At 36.8% G+C, this 25,539-nt stretch overlaps 1 protein-coding gene across 1 annotated transcript in view; it reads right to left on the minus strand.

Moving 5' to 3' along the window:
* Positions 1-25,539, minus strand: part of STAG1 (STAG1 cohesin complex component) — a gene marked incomplete at both ends in the record, with an annotated part of 263,904 nt that overhangs the window by 17,591 nt on the left and 220,774 nt on the right. The window contains 6 exons of the mRNA XM_084232404.1: positions 1,329-1,457; positions 2,109-2,257; positions 4,901-5,002; positions 7,693-7,832; positions 9,481-9,655; positions 11,381-11,473. Of these exons, the coding sequence (XP_084088530.1) occupies positions 1,329-1,457; positions 2,109-2,257; positions 4,901-5,002; positions 7,693-7,832; positions 9,481-9,655; positions 11,381-11,473 (788 nt within the window). The remainder of the gene's footprint in view (positions 1-1,328; positions 1,458-2,108; positions 2,258-4,900; positions 5,003-7,692; positions 7,833-9,480; positions 9,656-11,380; positions 11,474-25,539) is intronic.

Below are 25,539 nucleotides of genomic sequence, written 5' to 3' on the forward strand. Positions count from 1 at the left end.
TATCCAAAGAATATGAAACCATCAACGCAAAAATCTATGTTCATCAAGTTCATGCAGCATTATTTACAAGAGCTAGTAGTCATAGAGGCAGCCTAAATGTCCACTGATGGACAAGTGGATCAAGAAGATGTGGTACAGGACCTCCCCAATGGCACAATGGGTAGAACACAGTGCTGTGAAGCTGTCCACAGCCTCTGCAGCATGGGTTAGATTCCCAGCTGGTCAGGGAGATACCCACATGCACAGCAGACCTCTCCTGTTGCACCTGCTGCTCCCCTCAGCAGTGCTTTCAGTCTGTCTGCCTGTTCTGCTCCCTGCTCTGTCTCTGGTGAATCCTCTCACCCTCCTGTGCCTCTGGTTTGTACCCCAGCTATTGTATATTAAAAAAAAAAATCTTAAAAAAAGAAAGATGTGGTACATATCCACACCATGGAGAAATATATAGCCATAAGAAAGAATGAAAGGCAAAAATTTTCAATAAAATGGAGGGAATTCTGTATAGTAAAGTAAGGCAGAATAATAAAAACATGGTCTCCCCTGGTGGCGCAGGCGGTTGAGCGCTGCACTATGAGACTGTCTGCAGCCTCTGCAGAGCAGGTTCAATCCTGGCCGGCCACTGAGATGCCCACATGGCGTAGCAGACCTCTCCTGTCTCACCCGCTGCTCCCCTCAGCAGTGTATTTCAGTCAGTTTGCCTATTCTGTTCCCTGCTCTGTCTCTGGCGAATCTTCTCACCCTCCTGCACATCTGGCCTGTACCCCGGTTCTTGTATAAATAAATAAAAATCTTTAAAAAAATAATAAAAACACACACTGGATATAGAGACAATTCAATAATATAAAATACTTTCCAAAACCAGGGGACATCTAAAGAGGGAGTGGGGAGGGAAAGACCAGGGGATATAAGGCACAGTGGTGGGGAAAAAAATAGTGAGACCTAAAATATATGCAGAGCAGGGAGCAAAATACTTGAATTCTTCACTAGGAAATGCTCCCTGAGAGCAAAAAGGAAATACTTAAAATATATATAATAATAAATATATAAAAGGAAAAGAGAGAGGATCACACAATGTCTCAGCCAATGTTTACACATGTTTGAACTGCACAATAAATCATTTGCTTGATCTTGCAAATTTTAGGGCACTGAAAGGTGAGTAGTGAAAGAAACTATATAAAAGCTTCAAAGAAAACTACTGATTCTTTTAGTAAATTATAAGAGCCTAACTTAACTTATCAAGAGTGATTATATCTAGTTGATAAAAAAAATGTTTCCCAAAATTTATAATGATGTCATGATAAAAGCCATTGCTCCTGGAACATGCAACTTACACAGTCTTTTTGTCCTGTCGAAGCAGCTTAGAAGAAAATTCACTTAGTACTTCCAGGAAAGCCAGGTTAGGAGGAGGATATTCTTGTCCTTTTTGATTCTGGTATTTAAAGGCAAATTCTATGCCATCCCTGTAAGTAAAAGAAAATATCATCTTATTTTTTCCAGAGAGCTGCTATAGTTCCCTCAGTGGATTAGGATTTCATAAACAGTTGTGAAGAATAGCAGAAGTATCACTGAAGGTAGTAAAATAAGAGTAAAATAACATTAATTGAGATTATATTTGCTTAATATTTAATTTTATTATTTATAGCAGAAAAATATGTCACATCTTTTCACCCCCCCCAAAAAAAGTCACAAAGCTAAACAGCTACATACATCTTTTAGTTGGTTACAGATATGTACAAAGCAACTATGTGAGTTTTGTAAGATACTTAAGGGTTTTCTTTCTTTCAGTTTTCAATTATGAAATGAAGGTGAATGAATCACTATTGCAGTATTTTTAAATCCATGACTCCCATATTTTCTCACCAACAGATCAAACAACAATATTTCATTAAATTTTACCTCCTATACTTTATAAGATGAAAAAATGGGCAGTTTAAGTTTTTTTCAAATTAAAAATGCCTTCCTAGTTAAGAATCACTAGACTAGACAACTTCTAAAGTGCTTGTGAGAAATTTATTATTTGTCACTTTAAAATTGGGTCAAGACAGTTACTTCAATTAAATTCTAATAAACTAGATTCTATATGATAAAAAGTGTTTAGTTAGATTACTCACTTGTGAAGTGTGGCGACAGCTTCTCGTGTCTTGATCTGGTCCAGTCCAAACGTAAGGGCAAACCGACGTGCCAATTCCTTAATACCACTAACATGGGCAGATGTTCTATCTAAGTTGGGACCTTGCTCTTGAACAAGTTCATTAAACAACTATTGAGAGAAAAAAGAAAGAAAAGCTTACAGGTAAGAAATATTTACTGTTATAATATATATAATTAAAAAAATAAGATATATGGTAAAATAGGCATTTCCCTCCTTGCATTGAACTATATCAACACTGTCAGATTACTATTATTTATTTCTTGAGTACATTTTCATGGTAGTTGTGTGACTAACAGCAAACAGGAACTCATTTCTTCTTAACATATTTTGTGTGGGAAAAGGAATTATGTTTATAGAAACATTTATGTATTCTTTATGTTGTTTTCACACGAGTAGCAATATGTGAAATATAGGTTTCGGAACTTTGCTCTGTCATTTATTGTATCTTAGACAAGAATGTGTGAAGAAGTTACTTGACTATAAGGGGTCATGATTTTTCCCACCGATTATCAACCTATGCAAAAAAGTTCTTATTCTGTGTAATTCTACTCCTAGGAATCTACCCAAAGGACACAAGCACATTAATTATAAGGACACCTGCACCCCTATGTTTATTGCAGCACTATTTACAATAAGTAAGATATGGAACAACCCAAATGCCTAAAAATAGATGACTGGATCAAGAAGATGTGGTGTATATATACACAATGGAATACTATTCTGCAATCAAAAAAGATAAATTCATGCCATTCGCACCAATATGGATGGAGCTGGAAGGGATTATGCTCAGTGAAATAAGCAGGAAGGAAAAAGAAAAATATTGGATAGTTTCACTTATAGGAGGAATGTAGGGGAACCAAATAAGGGACCAAGAAAAAAATAATTTTAAGTTAAAAAACTGAACAGTCAACTGTTTATCAGAGACACTCTGCAGAGGAGGGAGAGGGAAAGGGATCAAAATGGGAGAGAATGTGTTCTTGCACAGGGGACTATGGTGATGGTGAATGGATGATTTGGTGATGGGAATTTTGCGGGGAATACACCTGAAAGGAAAAAGCATACATTGTACAAAAAGGAAGAACGGTGTAAAATATATATAGAAAATAAACCGGAACCAAGGTTGTTGACCTGGACAGAAAATGCGAAAGTCAAAAAATGAAAAATAAAATAAAAACAAGCTTTCATAGGAGAAAAAAAGTTATTATGCTGGAAGGGTTTATAAATTCACAAACATTACAAAAATTGTGTCAAAAAAATGGCAAAAACAAAACTCTGGAGTACTAAATAATAGTGAGGCAATTATTCTACTACCAAAGCTAAAAACTTAATTCCCATCTGCTTTTTTGATAGAATAGTCCACGTTTTCATCTAAAACCACTCCCTACTTATATATGCTCTCGTTTACCTCTTCAAGGTTTTGTACCTATGCTTACTGTTTTCTACTGCATCATTATCTAGTCCCTCTCTACAAGATGCATTCATCTTTTTTTTTTTTTTAAGGTTTATTTATTTATACAAGAACTGGGGTACAGGCTAGATGCATGGGAGGGTGAGAGGATTCACCAGAGACAGAGTGGGGAGCAGAACAGGCAGACTGACAAAATACACTGCTGAGGGGAGCAGCGGGCCAGACAGGAGAGGTCTGCTGCGTCATGTGGGACCCTTGCTGGCCGGCCAGGATCAACCGGCCCTGCAGAGGTTGCGGATAGCTTCACAGCGCAGAGCTCAACCACCTGCACCACAAGGGGAGGCCCAAGATGCATGCATCTTAAACAAGCAAAAACAAAGAAACACTACACCTCAACTATCTCCTCTGCCAATTACCAACCCCCCCTTTTTTTATTCTCTTTATGGTAAAGATTCTGAAAGTACTGTTGACATTTGTTTTCTTCACCTTCTCACTTACCAATCTCCCAATTCACTCTTAATCACACCATTTCATTGACACAGCTCTTATGTTGTCTGCCTTTTTAGTTTTCTCTTCAGCAACAGACTGGTCTGAACTATATACACACATGTGCGCGCGCGCACGCACACACACACACAAACTCTCTCTCTCTCTCTCTCTCTCTCAAGGTACCCTGCACCCCATTCTCTGTATTAATCACTAGGGATTTACCAAGAATCTTATTTATGTACTATATGTCACATATTTTCTTGGTTGGATACGACTTGCCTGTCTCTCAAGTATATTTTTACATTTTTCTTTTTAAATGATTTTTAAAAAAGATTTATTTATTTTTGCATACAAGAGCTGGGGTACAGGCCAGAGATGCGGGGGGTGAGAGGATTCACCAGAGACAGAGTAGGGAACAGAACAGGCAGACTGACTGAAATACACTGCTGAAGGGAGCAGTGGGTGAGTCAGGAGAAGTCTGCTGTGCCATGTGGTTTGCTCCCTGGCTGGCTGGGGATCAAACTTGTGCTGCAAAGGCTGCAGACTGCTTCACAGCGCGGTGCTTAACAACCCCTTGTGCCACCAGGGAGGCCCTTAAATGATTATTTTTAAATACCTAATTTGGCACTTCATATGGTCTAAGCATAGGGTTTCAGCTATTTCTAATGTAAACTATAGGATTATCTTCCAGAAAAAGATATATGATCCATGTCTGTGTCAGAAAGTATCCATAGTAATGTATTGTGTATAATGATCTGATTTATATTAGATAAGACACCCACTACATACTGAGCGCATAAAAGTCTCAATATTAATAAATCGACCTTGTATCTCTTTCCTCTTAAATTTCTTACCTGCTGTAAACTGAGAATGAGAGTCTTGGCACACTGAATTTTATCAATCTGCCTGGTTTTACTCAGTGTTTCTTTAATAATATCACCGTAGTCATTGTAATACTGTGAGAAAAAGGAACAGCTTTAAAATTATTGAAACATCATTAGATAAAGACTGGTTTGGTGAAAGAAATGGGTAAGTAATTAAAGAGATGTTTAATTTCACTTTTACACAATGACAGTTACAAGATATTGGCTAAAGTTAAAGGAATAAACATTTGATATCCAAGTTTATGAAATAACAAATAATAAAACTAAAAAGCTGGGAATTCAAAGAGAAGTGATTTAAATGAGCAAAATTCCTTATTCTTTAGAACATGGATTTAACAGACACCATTTAAAATGCAACAAATGAGATAATATTATATCTCATTTCCTTCCTAACATGTTTCAACTTTACTACTACAATATAAAAAACAAACACCGATATATTTAATAGCAATTGGGAAAAATTTACTGGTTTCTCTGTAATTCAGTTTTTTGCTCAGGATTTAAGGAATTTTCCTTGTGAGTAATTAGGAAAAGCTTTATTTGTAACAATTAATTCAGGATGTTATTCCCTAGGAAAAACCTAATGAATTTTTATAATCTTGAAACAGATGGGTATATTTCTATATGAGGTGCAAAAAACAGGGAAAAGGATTATGAATAATCACTTCAGTGCAAATAATTTTTCAAAGCAGGAGAAAAGAAATATTCAGACTGAGGTGGTTCAACAGGCAAATCTCAAAAACTCAGATTTATAATGATCACACAGAGAAGTGGGGCAAAAAAAAAAAATCACAAGGATATAAAAGAGAAGCAAACAGTTACTAGAATACTCAACAACAACAACAAAAAACCTTTAATAAGCAGAGGTATGCAACAATTGTCAAGAACAATAAAAGTTTTGGGTAAAGATCACTTCTTGAAACCAATCCAGTATTAAGGGATGACAAGGAAAAACCAGGGTAAGCTCTTCTTCAACCACCCAAATCCTATTTAGAAATTACTTTAGGATATTTTTTCTAGATCCTCTGAAGTCCCTGAGGCTGTGGTGGTAGCTTTCTAATTTGTACATCTATTACTACAGTAATCATGCTGAGACTTTATGGTCCAGTGGAATGAGCTAAGCTTTGAAGCTAGACAAACCTAAAATCAAGTCATTTTTTTCTACTTTAATAGCTGTGTGATGTAGGAAAAGTTCTTCACCTCTGCGAATTTTTAATTTCCTGACCTATAAAGCAAGATGTACCTATAAAGCTATAAGTACCTCACAAGGTTACTGTTACCAACAAGTTAACATAAGAGCTTAGAACAGTGTCTCAAAGATAAATGGCACAGAATATAGGCAACCATTCATTATTAGCACATTACATTTTAATATATTTAATCTCAGTTTCTCTTAATTTATCTGTAAGCTCCTGAGTGCCAACATCATCTTTAAATGTCTAGCTACCAGCACAGTACTTATCACATGGCAGTTATTCAGCAAAATAGGATGAATTAAATACTATGCCACAATTAGAACTGGATCATATCTAAACATGAATAAAGAAACAAGCTGATCAAGGGCACCACAATATTCTGAATATGGGCAAAATAAAACACTTTCTGATATGAGAACAAGGCCAAATCATATAATCTGAGAAGCGTTCTACGCATGTCAAGCAATATAATAGAGGTTTCTGAGGGTCAGGAACAAAGTGGAGTTTATGAAAAGGAGAAGAGCCAGGAGGGTGACTACCCATCAAAATCCGTATGAATAATGGATTTTAAAAACCTTTCAACATTCCTTAGCTCCCTCAGGAAAAAAATCCTAACTTCTCACACAAAATTCTCTAATCTGTCACTTTTTAAATCTGGCCTCACAAGCAATCTATGTTGCTATATACAATTACTTGCATTTTCCCCTCAATAATTCATATTCCTTTGTGTCTTTGTATACGAATGTCAATATACCTAAAAGTCTCAGTCTTCCTTTACTACACTAAATTAGGCTTATCATCTCAGACTTAGTTCAGAAGTCACTTCTAAGCAATTTTCATTAACCCTCATATTTCTTAAGAGTTGTATTGTTGAGAATCCCCTAATACAAACCTCTACTAGTGACACAATAATGTAACTTACGTGTTCTTTTTCTTTTTTTTTTTTTAAAATTTATTTATCTGCACAAGCACTGGGATACAGGCCAGAGGCGTGGGAGGGTGAGAGGATTCACCAGAGACAGAGCAGGGAGCAGAACCAAAATATTCTGCTGAGGGGAGCAGTGTGTGAGACAGGAGAGGTCTGCTGCGCCATGTGGGAATCTAACTGGTTGGCCAGGAATCGAACCCGCATTGCGGGTTCCCCTATTGTACCACCAGGAAGGCCCTTGTAACTTACTCGTTAATTGATTACTTCAACCTTTAGATCACTCCAGAGCAAAATTTTATAACTTATAACTGGCAAGCAGCATGGTTCATACTAGACATATTTATAAAAATATCTGAACAGATATCACAAAGAAGAGTGACTGACTTCCATGCTAACCATGAAAAAAAGGGCATTTTTTCACATAAATGTGAAGAACTCCTACTTTATGAAATGGATATAATGGTACAATGATAAAAAGCTAATACTACATATAATGGAAAGAAACCTTAATATAACCAGAAAACCATAAAACAAAGATAAATGCTATCAATTTAGATTCTATCATAATTCTTCCATTTTTAATTGCAAATTTCTCTGCCACTAAGATGGAAGGGGAAAAAAAGAATACGAAACTATACCTTCATGTAGTGTTTAAAGATATCTGCAGCTGCATGCATATCAACAATATCATAAATGATAAGTTTGCTGAAAGCAGCAAGTAGATTCCTTCTTTTATGCAAGGCCTCGATTTTATTAGCTTCATCTTCCTCATCACCCTCTAACCAAAGAAAATATATTGGTTATGAACTTTAGCACTTTATACAAGGTAAAACAAGGTATATAATCTATATAATTGAAAACCAGCTCACATCATAACTATAGATTGGTACAAATTCAGTTAAAGATGGGATTGAAAGTTGTTATTGGAGTTATTTTTTTAGTGTGATACATTTAATAACACATTTATATTAAACACTTACTAGGCATTAAGTTTCCTAACTTCTGAGATTGTCACAGCAAAGACTAAATAAGATAAGCAAACTATAGCGTTTTTTCCTCATACTTCTGTCATATTATTATCCATTTACCTTTAAAATACTGTCTTATTTCAATAATCCTATATGCTAATAATATTCTCAACAGAGAGAAAAATTTCAAGAAAGTTTTATGACACAGGGAAATTCTTTTAGAAAAATATATGGGGAATAATACATATATGGAGGAGTTAATTTTCAGCATTTGTTTTAAACATGGTTATGTGATTAGCTGAGAAAATATATTCTGCAAATCATAGTAGGCACATGTAAATTTAAAAAAAGTGTAATTACTTTCAAAATGAGTAGTGTTTCTTCTTCAATTTTTTAATTCTCAGGCCTCACTGGCTTCTAATCTAACAGAAATGTCTCCACAAAGCACCCTATGATAAAAGGTAACATATCTGTTTCAGGCTCTGTACTGACCCCTTAATGCCTTGGCTTGTCCTCATTCAGGGACAGTATTTGTTCTTCCCTTTTTCACATATATACATTAATAGAACAATTTACTTTCAACTTTCTCTTTTCTTTCTACTAGTTGGCCCAGTTGCAAAGCATCAATACTTTCAGTAGCTGGAAATCTCTTTAATTAATACAAGGAGGAGGTGAATTTTATACCCTGAGATTAATATGGACTCTAAATAAAATACTTTGTATCATATTCTAGTATTTTCTAAAATGTTTTGTTAAGAACATTCCAATAGCATCAAATAAATCTGTGGATCAAATACACCACAGATTTTATTTTAGAAGCTTAAACTATATTTCACAAATAACCTATTCTAACACATTTTTTTTTCTAATTTTATTAAGATAACATTCTGTAGGCTCAGCACAATTTTGACTGGTGAAGTGTCATAATAGTCTTATGGTACTTGATATTTTTCAGCTATCTTTTGTTAATTTAAATAATGTATGACCACTCAAAGATAGTAAGGAGCCTGGATGCTTTCCTTTAGATAAAATTGTGAACTTAGTGTTCAGTCAGAAACAATATCTATACTACATATACATTTTGCACATGAGGGAAATGACAAATGTACACGTTTCACAATAGCATAGTTTGTAATATGAGATTTATAATGCGATGGATAATATGAAGTATGCTATCTCTAAACTGAAATACTGTGCAGCTGTTAGAAAAATAACAAGGAAGCTCTGCACGTAGTGGTAGGAAACGATCTCTAAGGTACTATGTTAAAGAAGAGGGACTTCACTACGTACATTTTCATTCTTACTGGTTTCTGAATTACATGAATGTATTACTATTAACTTAAAAGAAAGAAATTCTAGTACTAATTTTAAGAACTGAATTAGAATTTGTTCCTTGTATCTTCTGGGATTGATTAAAAAAAAAGTCATCATTTTTGACAATATGATAGCTATAAGTACCCATGCTTTGGTTCTCCTCATCTTGGTCAATGAAAACGTGATCCATCACAAAACTGAGGAGTTCAGACTGGAGTCCAGTATCTGGATTAAACACCAAAGGCTGAAGGCCCTCCCTGCCACCTGTCATTAACTGGTGGCTAAAAATCATTAAAAGATCACAGAGTAACATGAAAGCCTAGAAAGCAAAGGGAATTCATCAGTAAATTATAATACAAATAAACTACAAATCAATGCTACTGAAAACAAAGTAAACATAGTTCAATAATATTGTCATGATAGAAATATCAAGTATTTAAATTCTAAGTCCTCAGTTTTAATTTCTAAACTGAAAAAAAAAATTTTTTTTTTTTTGCATTCAACACAAATAACACTTAAGGATTCCAATCCCTCACATACAATCTAGTTTTTTAACTTGGATTGTACTAAGCCAAAACTACCAGTTAAAAGATTTTGACTTGAACTTTTGAAAGAAAAGTTAAATCCAACCTGAAAATACAAAATTGATATTATGACAAAGTAGAAATCAAACATACTTCTTAATCAAATAACACAAATCTTACAACTATGTAATTCACCATTATAATAAAGTGCTCTGAATCTGTTAGCTACTGTTTTTAATTCTTCTTTAAAAATCTAATCTAAAAACAAAATCTCTAACAGTGAGCTTAAAATTTAATTCAGGACCATTCACATAAAAAGCCACTCTGTAAAAGCCTCCCAACAATTTAACACACAAGGGACCCTTTCAATACATTTCTCCGAACAGGAAGTATTATTAGTTAGATTGCCAAATTTGCCCTATTTAGTGGATGGTATGACATAAACCAGTGTCACTGTCTATTGTAACCAAAAGATTTTGTTGTGGGATAATTGAGATTTGATACTTCAATAGAATCTAATTCCCATCCCCCCCCATCATTCCCAATTTATTTCTATGGGAAAACACAATTTTGGCATGTATTTAGAGATGGCTGTATACTAACTAGTCTACTCCAAGCAAGAATTATGGTATTTTATCCTGTGACTATACAACCACAAAATACTTGAAAAGAGGGGAACGTCCTTCCTCTAGTCACAGTTAAACTTCTCTTTCCCCCAATCTATTTCTTTTATTTGGTTGTATTAATTCAAAACAGCTAGTTGAGAGGTATTGACTTGAAAAATTTTTTTAATCCAGGGGCACAGTTTTGGATACCATTAAAAAGCGGGGACATATAAACACTGAATTTCTAGTTTAAAAGTCCATATGCTGATAACTATTAGCACTTGTGGGGTTGAGAAGATTTAGAAAATAAGGGTTAGGGAAGACCATGTGTGTTCTTACTTTATGAATCATAAGACATTGAATTATGACTCCTAACACAATTTTATTAAGCTATGCTGATATCTCAATTAAAAAGAGACCAGTGATAACCTGTTTGCAAGAGGAGCTATTAAAGATTAACGACTACTGTACTCTTTACTAGACTAACAAGATTTTATTTTAGAGCAACATCATAATAAAAACCAGTATGGAAATGACACATTTTATATAAAGATGTTTCTTAATAGGGTGGAGGGGTCTACTGGACTAATGGGTTATGCCTACTTGCACTTCTATACTACTGTCCAGTTACAGAGACTCAGGGATTCCTTGCCATAATAGACCTGATTCTCCTGCCTGAGTCTGCACAAGTCTTTCCTTGGGTGCACTGCATCCCCAGTGTGTACATTCTTAGGTCTCCAGAGTGGTCAAAGAGCAGCTATCTAAGTGGGGTCATGTTGACAGAATTTGGAGATGTGTGCTGAATTGCTAGAGATACACCTGTATTATAAGAAGTATCATAAAAAAGTATTTCTTACTGGTCTTCAAAGTATTTGAATTATTTTTATGGAGCGCTTTTAACTGATAATTTCTTACCTGTTCCTTTACTGGAGTATTAACATTAGACAGGCACTGTTGGCAAACAGCCAGAAAGGATTTCACTGTTTTCCTCAATACCAACAAATCCTCCTGTAAGACACATTCAAATTCACAAGCATGAATCATAGCATCCTAGAAAAATGACCCATAAGAAATAAAACAGAGCTAAATTGGTTAACTAAGAAATTCATAGAAAAAAATTAATTGTTGAGAATCAAATCACATAGGTTATTTCCTAGTTATCCTAATGTAAGGGGCTGCAAAACTGATAATCCCAAACATTCAATGTCTATTGAGCTATGGAATGCTCAGTAAGATTCACTTAGGCTGATATTAAAACTATTAGTCATTCCTGTAACACATACCAGCTGTTAGTAAGGTAAGGGAGCATAGTAGCACATTGAAATAATTAAGTGATATATATATTGAATTTTTCATGTTTTCTTAACATTTTACAAAGTGTTAAGTGAGATAACTTTCAGACACCATGTATATTCTCAAAGAGTAAACATCCTAGCAGGGAGTTAGGTCATTCAGAGAATAATTAAGTGTTCAATATTTTTGGTATTCACTCTAACTAGCACAGAGAGCTGAGCTGAAGGAACCTTCATAGGAGGATGGTCTTTAAGACTGGATGGGTGAACAGGATTTAAATAGATGGTCATATAATAGTCAATGAAACATTTGAAAACTTTAGAAGAAAATTAAAGTTTATGAAGCATCAATAATGTGTCAGGCACTGGGTTTGAGGGTTTACTATTATGTAAGTAAATATTTATACAGATTCAAAGAAGCAGTCATTATTAACAAGGATTTGAAACCAGGGCTGCCTGAGCATGCTCAGGGCTAATGAGCATGTAAGTAACTCAGGATTTTTTTTTTTAAAAATTTATTTATTCATACATAGAAGAACCGGGATACAGGTCAGATGCGTGGGAGGGCGAGAGGATTCACCAGAGACAGAGTGGAGTGGGGAACAGAACAGGTAGACTTAGTGAAGTACACTGCTGAGGGAAGCAGCGGGAGTGAGAGGAGAGGTCGCCACCATGTGGGATTCTCGCCAGCTGGCCGGGATTGAACTCGTGCTGCAGAGGCCGCGGACAGCTTCACAGCACTGCGCTCAACCGCCTGCGCCAGAGGGGGCCCAGGATTTTTTTTTAAAGATTTATTTATTTATGCATACAAGAACTGGGCTACAGGCCAGAGGTGCTGGGTGGTGAGAGGATTCACCAGAGACAGAGTGAGGAGAAGAACAAGCAGATTGACTGAAATACACTGCTGTTGGGGGCAGCAAGTGAAACAGGAGAGGTTTGCTGCACCATGTGGGTATCTCCCTGGCTGGCCAGGAATCGAACTCATGCTGCAGAGGCTGTGGACAGCTTCGTGGTGCCATGCTTAACCCCTTGCATCACCAGAGAGGCCCGTAACTCAGGATTATACTGATATACTGATATTTAAAATAGTAGAAGAGTGATTAGATGAGCAAAGGTTGATGTAGAAATCATTTTAAAAAGTACTCTATTAAATTAAAATTCTCTAAGCAACTCGATTCTGTACAAATGACAGTACTCACTCCTCTTTTGAATCTAAAAATTCCAAGTAATAATACTTTAAAAGTCACTGATATGTTGCCATTTACTAACATGAAGGCATTATTTATTTAGAAGAAGCCCATCTTGCGCAGAGTAGTAAAAAGAACAATGCACTGAGAACCATTAATGTTCCTGCTGATGAATATCCAATAACCAAATCTCAACATTCCTTGACCTTTGATTTCAGAGTCACAATGCATTAGGGGAACTTGACAAGGGAACAGGCAGCTGCAATAGAACACAGGAAACCTAATCCAGTGTCAAACAAAAGTAGTAAGAATGGTTGCCAAAGAAGATTAACATGTAAATGCAGTTCTGAACAACAACTAAAAATGATCTAGTTATGTGGAAAGATATTCCAGAAGGCACAGAATATTCAAAAGCCTGGATGTGCTTTTAAGGGATAGTTAATTTATTGTAACTGGACATAATTAGGTAAGTGAGTGGCAAGAGAGAACACTTAGAGGGAAAAGAGCATCCATTTCCATTTAAATGGAAGACCATTTAATATGTTATGTTAAATCCTTTGGTTATTATCTGACCACAAAGAGGAACTAATGAAGAAAGACTTTTATCATGAGTGCTAAAATCCTATGTTAAAGAATCACATTCTAAGAAGAATGGAGAATGATATGGAATAGGTAGCCTAGTTAACTGTAGATACAATCTTCTGTTGAGAACTTATTATGTACTAAGTATTGTGTCTTGGAGGCTATAAATTACAAGCTCACAATCTAAGTGGTAATATTCTTATTTTACAGACGAGGAAACTGAAGTTCAGACCATCCATAGTTTTTAACTGATAGAGCAGGGATCCAAGCCTAGGGTTATCTGAATCTGAAGTCCAAGCTCTTAATCATTATTGTATGGTATTTCCTTACATAGCAACAAAGGCTATAGGATTAAACTAGAATGAAGGTCTAAAAAGAAAATGTTGGCAGTAATGGGTAAATAGATCAAAGAGAAGTTAAAGTAGCAAAACTGATAGAATTTAAGAACTAATTGGAATGGGGGTATTGACAACTACTCCTAAATTTCTAAATAGTTGCCTTTTAGATATATCACAGTATAAACGCTAAATCAGGAAATAAAGGAACAAATGCTAACCCAACAGTTCAATAGTAGACTTAATGACCCGAGGCCCTTAAATGACATCCTACAGGGGCCTCCCTGGTTGTGCAAGGGGTTACGCACAGCACTGTGAAGCTATCTGCAGCCTCTACAGCACGAGTTTGATCCCCAGCCTGCCAGGGAGCTACCCACATGGTGCAGCAGACCTCTCCTGTCTTGCCTGCTGCTCGTATTTCAGTCAGTCTGCCTGTTCTGTTCCCCACTCTGTCTCTGGTGAATTCTCTCACCCCCTGCACCTCTGTACCCCAGTTCTTGTATGCATAAATAAATCTTTTTTTCTTTTTAAAAGACATCCTATAGAGATGTCTAGTAAGCAGTTTAATCTGTGAGTTCAAAGTCCAAGGGAATTTGAGCAATAGATATGTGGTAGCGCTCAGCATTTAGACTGCAACAGAAGCAATGGAAGTAGTTGAAATTATTCAAGGAAAATATAGACAGAAGGCTAGCAAAAGTATCTTGAAGCATACCAATGTTTAAAAGATAGTTTATGAAGAAACAGGAGTAAAATCTAAAGAATTTCAGAGGTAAAAAAATTTTTTTTTTACATATATCCTTGATTTTATATATATATATATATATTTTAAAGAGGCATGTTTTATTTATTTATTTGTTTGTTTATACGTGCACTGGGTACAGTCAGAAGCGCGGGAGGGTGAGAGAATTCACCAGAGCCAGAGCGGGGAGCAGAGCAGGCAGAAAGACCAAAGTACACTGCTGAGGGGAGCAGCGGGAGGCAGGAGAGGTCTGCGCGCCATGTGGGACCCTCCTCTGGTGGCCGGGGAGCAGCCGGGGATTGAACTGGCGCCGCGGAGGCTGCGGGCAGCTTCGCAACCCAGCGCTCAACTGCTGTGCCACTGAGGAGGCCCCAGAGGTAAAAATATTTAAAAATGGATGAACTACTTCAACAATGACAAATGCCACAGAGAGAATAAGGATAAAGAAATGATGAGGCTGCTGGTGACCTTGGGGAGATCACTTTCAATGGAACTACAAGGGTTGAAATTTAGACTGCAGTGTATAGAAGGAAGATAAGGAAGAAGGCAACCCTTTTTTAAAAAGGTTGACTATGAAGAGAAAGAGGAGAAAAGGATTATAGCTAATAAGTCTTTTGAGGATGATCAAGAATTTGTTGTTGACCTTCTAAATAGAGAAGATCTGAGGATGTTTGCTGAATGAATAACTGAAAAAAAAAAAAAAGCCATAAAGTAAGCCATGCTATTTACTAGCTATGTGACCTTAGAGAAATTACTTTATATAGCAGGATTACAGATTTTTTAAAAATCAAAAATAAACTGGTTGAATTATGTTATTCTCTTGATTCTGCTGAATTTAACTCTCACGCACACAAATGAGAAGATGAAGGTGTTTACTGGTGAACCTCCTAGTATTCATCAAAGGATGAATGGTCCCTGTTTCACTATTAGCACATGGAATAGTGCAGGGCATATAGCAGGGATTTAGTAAATATTCACTGAGTTGTATGCAAGTGATGGAAATTTAGAGCAGAAAAAGTTAGGATGGAAAGTCTCACAAGGATAAACACCCAAGGTGGGGTAGTGATGATTCATTAATCTGAAACTAAACTGGCTATGGAAGTTTTCAGAAATCTGAGGTGGGGTTAGGAAAGATTATCAGCCAGCGGTGGGAGCAGAGAGGATATCAATCACAGAAGACCAACCCAATCTGACCACAAGGTGATAATTTCCACAGCAATTTCATCGAAGAACACTATAAAAGAACACCCCTTGCTTGGAAAAAAAGCAGCTCTCTTGCCTGCATATGTCTCTGCAGGCATTTGTTTTCTTAAATTTATTCCTTTTCAAAAATGTAGTTCTTGTCTTCTAAGAATGCCTATCTCTGGTAATGCAGGAGCCTGTTTTTCCTTTTACTTTCCTCAATAAACTTGCCATGTACTGATGAATGGGAACACCTGCAGAGGGACCCATGAACCCCCCCTACTAAACCCCATCATATGAACCTCAACATCACTGTATGTAAGTCAACACTACAATCCTAGAGGTAAATATGTAGAATGTTAATTTGATCAAACAATAAATAGAACTAAAAAAAAAACAGTGCTAGGAATTATAAATGCTCCTTTACTCCCTTATATTTCTTAGAGTGCAAAGAAGCAGCAGACGGAGAGAGTTGAGAGTTGGAGGCAAAAGATTCCTTTAAATTCAATCAAAGCAAATTATTTTATGTAAAATTATTTGTGGCGTTCTTTAGGACATCCTTTCCCCCAACAATTGTAACAAAATGACTACTTGCAGGTTCATCTGAAGAATTGTAAATTTCACATCACAAAGAAGTAATCTACCAATGACTAATCAATAGTACTATTTTAAGAATAAACTGGAAATAGGAAGCAACTCAGGTAATCAAAGATGCTAACTGCCTTCTGTCGTAGTCAAGTCTGTTGGATTTGGATATAACCTAAATATTATTTAAGTGCTTAAAAAAGTTAATTTAATTTTAATAAATTATCTTCCATTGAAAAAATTATAAACAACAGATTAAGGTAAATTGGCATAGATACTATATATTAAACTTTAAGATAGTCTCAAATGATAAACTCTTTGAACAGCTAGGAATAGAATTTAGGTTTTTGTGGATTTCAGAATACAGTAACTTTTATTTATCCCATATCTTTCTACTTTATTATGCAGACATCTTGCATTTCATTTGATTTAAAGAGATGCAATTATGATTCCCAAGACTGTGATTCAGCTGAGTGAAGGCAGACAGCCATTATTAGAATATGAGCTAATAAATATTGTTAGAAATTTTCAAACTGTTAAATCAAAATTTTAAGAGATTCAGGATTTGTCACTTTAAAAACTCGAGTGCCAATGAACAAGTTATTTTTAGAATGAACTTTATTCTCAATGCCCCTTGAAAAATAGCAATAAATGATAGTTAAAAAAAAATAAGCAAAGAAGGTACAGTAAGATTCAGAATAGGTGAAATAACAAGAGTTTAAACAGCAAAAAATTAGTACATTTACTTTGAACGCCTTCAAAATATAAATCATTGGCTGTTTTCAAATTTGAGAAAACTTGTCATATTCTGCATAGGAATGTAGACGGAAAGATAAGCCTGGAAAAGGTGGAATACTTTCTCTTTATTGTAATACTTACATATCATTTTGAAAATAATTAAACATGCTTATGTTACATTATACTGATGGAGGCTTATAGTAGAAAATTTGAGAAGGAGGTCTCAGAAGACCAGAAACTGGAGGTGGGAGTAGAAATGATTAACATCATCATTAAACCAGCTTCAGAAACGAAAAATCCTTAAGGAGGCCAAGAGATGGAGGTAAGTGAATTGTCAGTCATTATAAATGACTGCTATAGAAATGGAGATTCAGGGTGATTATTGAGAATCACGGGTCCTCATCTAACAGTGTAATCTAAAATGAGAAGGTTTCATGTTCCCTAGCTCACCTAATGAAGGGTGGAGCTGAGCAGTTAGGGGACTGCTAAAAAGGACTTTGGAGAGAAGACTTGAAGAGAAGACTTAAAGGAGGCACGGGGAGCAGAGAGACAAGTGAAGAAGCCACTTCTGGTTCTTGGCCTTGCACTTGGACCATGCATTTAAGGGACATGGAAGGAGACTTAGGAAAAGACACAGGTGAGAGACCCCCGGGGAGGCTCACAATGGCAGTCTTTATCTTGACTTGTACCTTGATCTTGCTCCTTTCCTTTCAGACTTGCCTGGCCCCTTATGGCCCTTTCCTATGGAGTTCCCATTCAGAAGATGCCTTAAGACTTTCCTGCTTCAGCAGCCTAGCTTTTGGCAAATCCTGTTTGGCAGGGCATTTACCCATGAGATACTGGTGATTTGGGTGTTTCATTGGGCAACGATTATCCTTTCTTCTAGTTCTATGCACACTAATGCCATTAAAGTTCTTTTCTATTGAAGGTCTTACTAAGAATATGTTTTGTCTTTTACGTGGTGGACAGCAGAATCCATTTTGAGCATGTATGTTTGGGGATCCTGGGGTACCCTTCATTCTGCATGCTAACACAAATTAGCCAATCACACCCTAGAAGTGATGAATTTAACCAGGTAACAGTTCCACAAAGGAATGAACGCCCCCATCTCCTTCTACCCTCTCCCCCATAAAACACTATATTAGAACATTTTCTACATTGGCAAAATGCAGCTCTTGTCCAAAGACTGCCTACTTGTGTCTATGAAGGTGTTTTATTTCATAAACGTTTTTCTTTCAAAAGCAGCAGCAGCAGCTCGGGCCTCCCTGGTGGCACAGTGGGTTGAGCACAGCTCTGTGGAGCTATCCTCCGTCTCTACAGTGCAGGTTTGATTCCTGGCCGGCCAGGGAGATACCCACATGGCGCAGCAGACCTCTCCTGTCTCACCCGCTGTTCCCCTCAGCAGTGTATTTCAGTAAAAATCTGCCTGTTCTGCTCCCTGCTCTGTCTCTGATGAATTATCTCACCCTCCCGTGTCTCTGGCCTGTACCCCAGTTCTTGTATAAATAAAAATAAATCTTTGAAAAAAAGAAAAGCAGCAGCAGCTCTCTGCCCTTTCTCCTTTTCCTAATAACCTCTCCTTTTAAAATATAACCTTTGCCAGCCTGTGTCTGTGCACAAGTAGTTGTCTCCTGGCTAAACTTGTTGCATGCTGCTGAAAGGGGAACTCCCCCTTTGCAGAAAATTTTCTCTGAGGTAACCCAAGAACTCTGCTCACTGAAACCCAACATGTCATCAAAACGACATCAGATAACTATAAGCATTTTATATGCTTATAGTTTTCTCCCAGGGTAACATGCAACAATAATGAAGTTAATACTTACTGGCACTTACTATGCAGCAGGCACAAAACATTTCATATACTAAACTCAACTAATCCTCACAACAGTGATACATTATCACTCCCATTAAACATACGAAGAAACAAGCACAGAGGTGTTAAATGCAGGCCTAAAGAACATAGCTAGTAAGTGAAAGAGTGACTTAAAGCAATCTGTCTTTAGTCTGCACTTAAGCATTTTTCTATAATGACTTTCTATGAAAAAATATGCCTGAAGAAACAGGCACATTAAGGAGATAAGAAATCTGAAACTAAAATCACTCAACTATATATATATATATATATATTTTATATAGAGGCATGTTTTCTTTCTTTCTTTCTTTATTTGTTTTGTTTTTGTTTATACATGCACTGGGTACAGTCAGAAGCGTGGGAGGGTGAGAGAATTCACCAGAGCCAGAGCGGGGAGCAGAACAGGCAGAAGGACCGAAGTACACCGCTGAGGGGAGCAGCGGGCGGCAGGAGAGGTCCCCACGCCATGTGGGACCCTCCTCCGGTGGCCGGGGAGCAGCCGGGGATCGAACTGGCGCCGCAGAGGCCGCAGGCAGCTTCGCAACCCAGCACTCAACCGCTGCGCCACCGGGGAGGCCCCACTCAACTATATTTAAACAAAAAAGTTAATCAACCCAATGACCAGTGAAAAAGAATACCCCAGGCATAAAGGATGTTTTGCTGCTTATCCACTGCAATTTTAAGAAACTAGACTGTTTATGGAATACCTCTACCATTCTGAATTCAATGCAATTTTATTTAATAAGTCATCTTTTTAAGTTAGAGTACATGAAGAAGTGAGAAGTAAAGGCAAAGAACAAATAGAAGAGTAATTTACTGCCCTCTTTTAGTCCATATTTTATATATACATACATACATAAGCATATAATATGAGAGATAAAGTGTGATTTCTTTCAAATGCATTTCCTAAATAAAACTGGTATTTTCTCTTGTTTTCTGAAAGTAGCTTGGCATTGAGAGCATTTTTCCCTAAAGAAACTATCAGGTACAACTGATAAGGGATTGATCACAAAGATATACAAAGAACTCACACAAGTCAACAAAAACAAAATAAACAATCTAATCAAGAAATGGGCAGAAGAACCAAAAAGACATTTCTCCAAAAAGGAAATGCAAATGGCCAACAGGCATATGAAAAAATGTTCAACATCTCTTATAATCAGGGAAATGCAAATCAAAACCACACTGAGATACCACCTTACACCATTAAGAATGGCACATATCCAAAAAACAAGCAACAACAAATATTGGCAAGGATGCAGTGAAAAAGGAACGCTCCTACATTGCTGGTGGGTGTGCAAACTGGTCCAACCACTATGGAAAGCTGTCTGAAGGTTCCTCAGTCTCCTAAAAATGGAGCTACCATATGACCTGGCAATTCTACTCCTAGGGATCTACCCAAAGGACCCAAAAGAATGCCTGTACCCCTATGTTTATTGCAGCACTATTAACAATAGGTAAAACTTGGAAACAACCCAAATGCCCAAAAATAGGTGACTGGATCAGGAAGATGTGGTATATATACACAATGGAGTATTATTCAGCAATCAAAAAAGATAAACTCATGCCATTCACAGCAATGTGGATGGAGCTAAAAGGAATTATGCTCAGTGAAATAAGCCAGAAGGAAAAAGAAAATTATCAGATGGTTTCACTTATAACAGGAATATAGGGGAACCAATTAAGACATCAGTGTAAAAAATATAGTAAGAGTACAAAACACAACAAGGCAAAAAGACAATTATAAATCAGAGACATACTGCAGGGGAGGAGGAGGGAGAGGGGATTGAGGGCAGTAGGGAGGAGCACAGGAGACTGAGGTGATGGTGCATGGGTGCCCTGGGGGAGGAAATTCTATGAGGACTACGCCTGAGGGGGTGAGGAGAAGCAAATATTGGGTTTTTTTTTTAAAGATTTATTTATTTATTTATACAAACACTGGGTACAGTCAGAAGAGCAGGAGGGCGAGAATTCACCAGAGCCAGAGTGGGGAGCAGAGCAGGCAGAAGGACCAAAGCACAATGCTGAGGGGAGCAGCAGGCAGCAGGAGAGGTCTGTATGCCATGTGGGACCCTCCTCCGGTGGCCGGGGAGCAGCCGGGGATCAAACCGGCACTGCAGAGGCTGCAGGCAGCTTCGCAACCCAGTGCTCAACTGCTGCGCCACTATATTGTTTAAAGATAAACAATGATGTAAAAAATGAAAAATAATAAAAAAAGAAACTGGAGAGGAATGAAAATGGGTGAGGTGGTAAGATTACACTGGGATTTTAAATTATAATCTTGGCTCCATTCTCTTGTGTCTATTTTACAAGTTGTTTCACTAGCCCGGCTAAAGTTTTTTTGGTAGATCTAGTGAAACCAAGAATTTGAAGATTTAACAAAACCTACTATGCCCAAAACATGAAAGGGCTAAAAAACTTTCAATTAGTGATCTAGTCACAAAGATAAAATTAGGATGATATTTTAAACATACACCTTTGTCAGCAAAATCTCAACAATTAAGAACCCCAAATAAGGTTGTCATAATTAATATGGGTAATTCATCATATAAGGTATTTTAGAAAGAAGTTGCCTTAAAGGCACACTCAAACATGATTTACTCTAACATCCTGGAGAGATAAAACAATCTTAAATGTAGACTGTCCACTAAAGAGGCAATGATTACAGCAACCAATGATTACAGCAACCATTACAGCTTAATGATTACAGCAACCAAGGAAACTGTTCAATGATTACAGTCAGTAATCACTGAAGAGACTTAATACTGTGACAGTATTAAAAATGTGACACACAAACATATTTAAAATGAATGATTCCTTTTTATTTTGTAAAATTTTATGTGTCTAGAAGACAACCAAATTTAGCCATCCTTTTTTCCATAGTCATGGAATACCATTAAGATAATCATAGCCAGAAACCAAGTCATAGTAAAACTAGTAGTGAATACATAAAACTAGTTCAACATTATCTGATAAATGCACATTTTTAGAATGGGTAGAAATAAGACAGAATAAAGTAGTGAGGAACCTAGGCCAGGTCAAAGGCCTAAGAATATGAAAATAAAGCATGTTAAAATTTTATGATCAATTTTCATGATTAAAAAAGAGGGCACAAAACTAAGCTAATTACCCAAAATAGGCAAAGAAAGTTATTGACTAAGTCTGGTAAGTAAGACCAAGGAATTTTGCCTTATTAGGCCAGGAAGTGGCAAACTTTTATAAAAGGTCAGAGTAAATTTTCAGTTTTTGTAGGTAATATCATCTCTGTCTCAATGACTTAACTCTGCCACTATAGCATGAAAACAAGCCCAAACAATAAATGAATTTCCACTAAAGCTTTATTTACAAAGAAAAGATGTTAGGACAGATGTGGCCCAGGGGCTGTTAGTTTGCCTAGTGTGTATTGCAAATTACAGTTTGCACAGTTACTAAATACGAGGCTAGTTAAATTATGTTTCAGTTCAACTAAGTCATTATTCATATTAAATATGATAAAAATAGAGGGAACAAAATTCTTTCACTTGGGACACATCAGTGAACAACAGACAAATAAGGGGCCTTGTTGGTGGTGTAGGTGTTAAATCTCAGCTCGATCACCTCGACCACCTGAGTTTGAGACCCAGACAGGGGCTAACCCACATATGGTGCAGCAGACCTCTCCAGTCTCATCTGCTGCTCCCCTCCGCAGTGTATTTCGGTAGATCTGCCTATTCTGCTCCCCACTCTTTCTGTCTGGTCAATCCTCTCAACTCTTATATCCCTGGCCTACACCCCAGTTCTTCTATGCATAAATAAATCAATCTTAAAAAAAAGAGAGAGAAATAAAAACCTTATCAGTGTGATAGCATGAACCTTATTCAATACCTTTGAAAGTACTGACTGTTGGGAGGCATGTTTACATTTCCCATAGCCTTAAATAATAATTTAGTATCAATTCTTGGTTGGGAGGAAAGAGGAAGAGGAAGAGTTTACGAAAATTTAAACTAGGACGGTGACTTAATGCCATCAAACAACAGGTATATATCAATTTAATCTTCCCAACAATCCTATTCAGCAGAGAATATAATTCATTAGGAAATGTAAAGCTCAAAGATAAGTAACTTCCACATCTTGTCATAGGAGGTAAGAAATGGAGTGAAAATCTGAACTTGGGTTTGACTCCAATAACCATGCTCTGACACAAAAATTTGCTTGATATATACCCTGTTTATAAACCAGGAGTTTCACACACACACACACACACTCTTAACAAATAACCTAGCAATTACCGAATGAACACTGGGATAAACATCTTTTAAATAAAAAAATCTATTATAGGAAGGAAAATACATTACTATATCACTTAGGGGCTATTATGCAGGAAAAGATATCTATTTCCTTTCTATTGAAAAGAAGAAATGGCCTGCTAGGAAAGTAAACTTTTATCAGTACTTTTGGTTGAGGAAATCTCCAATTTCTGTACAAGAAATTGGGCAGTGTTAAATTTTGTTTAAATATTTTCAAAGATGCTTTAGGCTTCTAATAAACTCAGAACACATTTTTACACTGTAATACACTGTTATTTAAACGAGATCTCAGCCTTGGCTCAACTTATGTCATAAAACATTATATATATTAAAGAAATGGGGTATCAGGCCTCCCTAGTGGCTCAGCGGGTTGAGTGCAGTGCTGTGAAGCTGTCTGCAGCCTCTGCAGCGCAGTTTTAATTCCCGGCCGGCCAGGGAGAATCCCACATGGCAGAGCAGACCTTTCCTGTCTCTCCTGCTGCTCCCCTCAGCAGTGCTTTCGGTCCGTCTGCCTGTTCTGCTCCCCACTCTGTCTCTGGTGAATCCTCTCACCCTCCCGCGACTCTGGCCTATACCCTAGATCTTGTATAAACAAAAATAAAATCTTAAAAAAAAAAAAAAAAGTGTTTGGAAAAAATAAAAGAATTGGAGTATCTAAAAATTAGGTGCTTTAAAGACCATTGTATCTGTGTAAGTAAAAATGGTACTCAATTGGACAGGCTAGTGAAACTGAAGAAGCTTATAATACCCTTCAAAGCATAGGAGGGTATTCCTTAACAGAAACTGATCTCCAAAACTGGAGACCCAGGAATAGGATTGCACATACAGCATGACATTCACAATGGAATATGGCAACCATGGCTTGTTAAGTGCTGAACATAATGAACATACTGAACTGCTAGTTTCCAGAGTTAAATATGTTAGCTGGGTAAAGTTTTTGAGAAGTTCAGAATTTGTACAGTCATCCTCTTCTATATTTCAGATTAAAAGAAGACAAAACAAACATTCTGAGACCTGGACAAGAAGTAAATATGAAAGAAGACCTGTATTTGTTCTCTACTTTTCCTAGATCAGCCAATCAGGCACTTGAGATAGTATTAATAGGAAGAAAACTATAAAAGAATGACTCTGAAGTCATGGAACAACGAAAACAAAAGATCTAAAACTAGACAATTGGTGAGGATAAAATTTTCAAGAAACAAAAGATGGGGTGAAAATTCAAGAAGAAAACACCAAAGTAAAGTGGTTAAAATGTGTTCCTAGATGGATACCTTATTTACCACTCTTAGTCCCATTCCCTTTCTTCCACAGCAGTGAACTCTATAGATGTAAGGGTGCTATTTGTATTATGTTATACAAATTTGGGGCAAGAACCTGAATGAGCTATTTCTTGTTCACTGCTACTCTAGAGGACTGGGAAGGGGCTGGAAAAAGGAGTTTAGAATGCAGCTTGTGGAATTTTACACATTTCAGCCTCCTTCAAGTACATATCTAGTAATGTATGCTTGTATGAAGAACAGCAAGTTTAAAATTGTTTCCTCATAGTGTTGGGCCACCTTTAATTAATTCCTCCCTTCCCCAGCCAGTTTGGAGGCCAAAAAAAGTTGAAATTTGCAAAGGAGAACCTTCAGTCAAGAGGGTAACAGGAACAAATTTTGCAGGTGAACATCTTAATAATCATTTAACTTAAAGCTATCCAGGGATGTTAAATTCCTTTAACTTGAAGAATTAGGGGAAGAAGGGATTAGGAATAGGGGAGGGTTCAGAAGTTAGGGATATTTGCTCTAGGACCTCCTAACTCTTGTTTAGAATAAGAACAAGCAGTGGAAGGCAGAGAACAGTACAAATTTAAGCTACTGAGAACAGGACAGCTCCTCCCAAGAGGAAAAAAAAAATGATAATTTCCAGATCCCCCAGGCCAAAAAAGGCAATAGGGGGCATTATTGTAGCCCTAGCTCTTATTTACCTGCTCTTTAAATGTCTTTGTATATGTCCAGAAGGAGCTGAAGGAAGATGTTTTCTGCTAGAGAAGAGAAACTGAAGGCTGCTTCTACAGGACCAGCGCTAGGGGGCACCGGAGCAAAGTATACTGAGCATGACCTGTGAGACTGCCAAAGAGCTTCAACTCTGGAAATTAGGGGAACAGAGGAAATACCCATTGGTGAAACCCAGTACACTTCCATTTAAATAAAGATTTAATCCTGTTCTTGAATAATCTTCTCATATATTTTACTTTATAAAATAGTGTTCACTGTTGAGTTAAATTATGGCTTTAAAGTTCAACTATAACTACTGT

Source organism: Talpa europaea (genome assembly GCF_964194135.1).
Source record: "Talpa europaea genome assembly, chromosome: 4".
NCBI classification, from domain to species: Eukaryota; Metazoa; Chordata; class Mammalia; order Eulipotyphla; family Talpidae; genus Talpa; species Talpa europaea.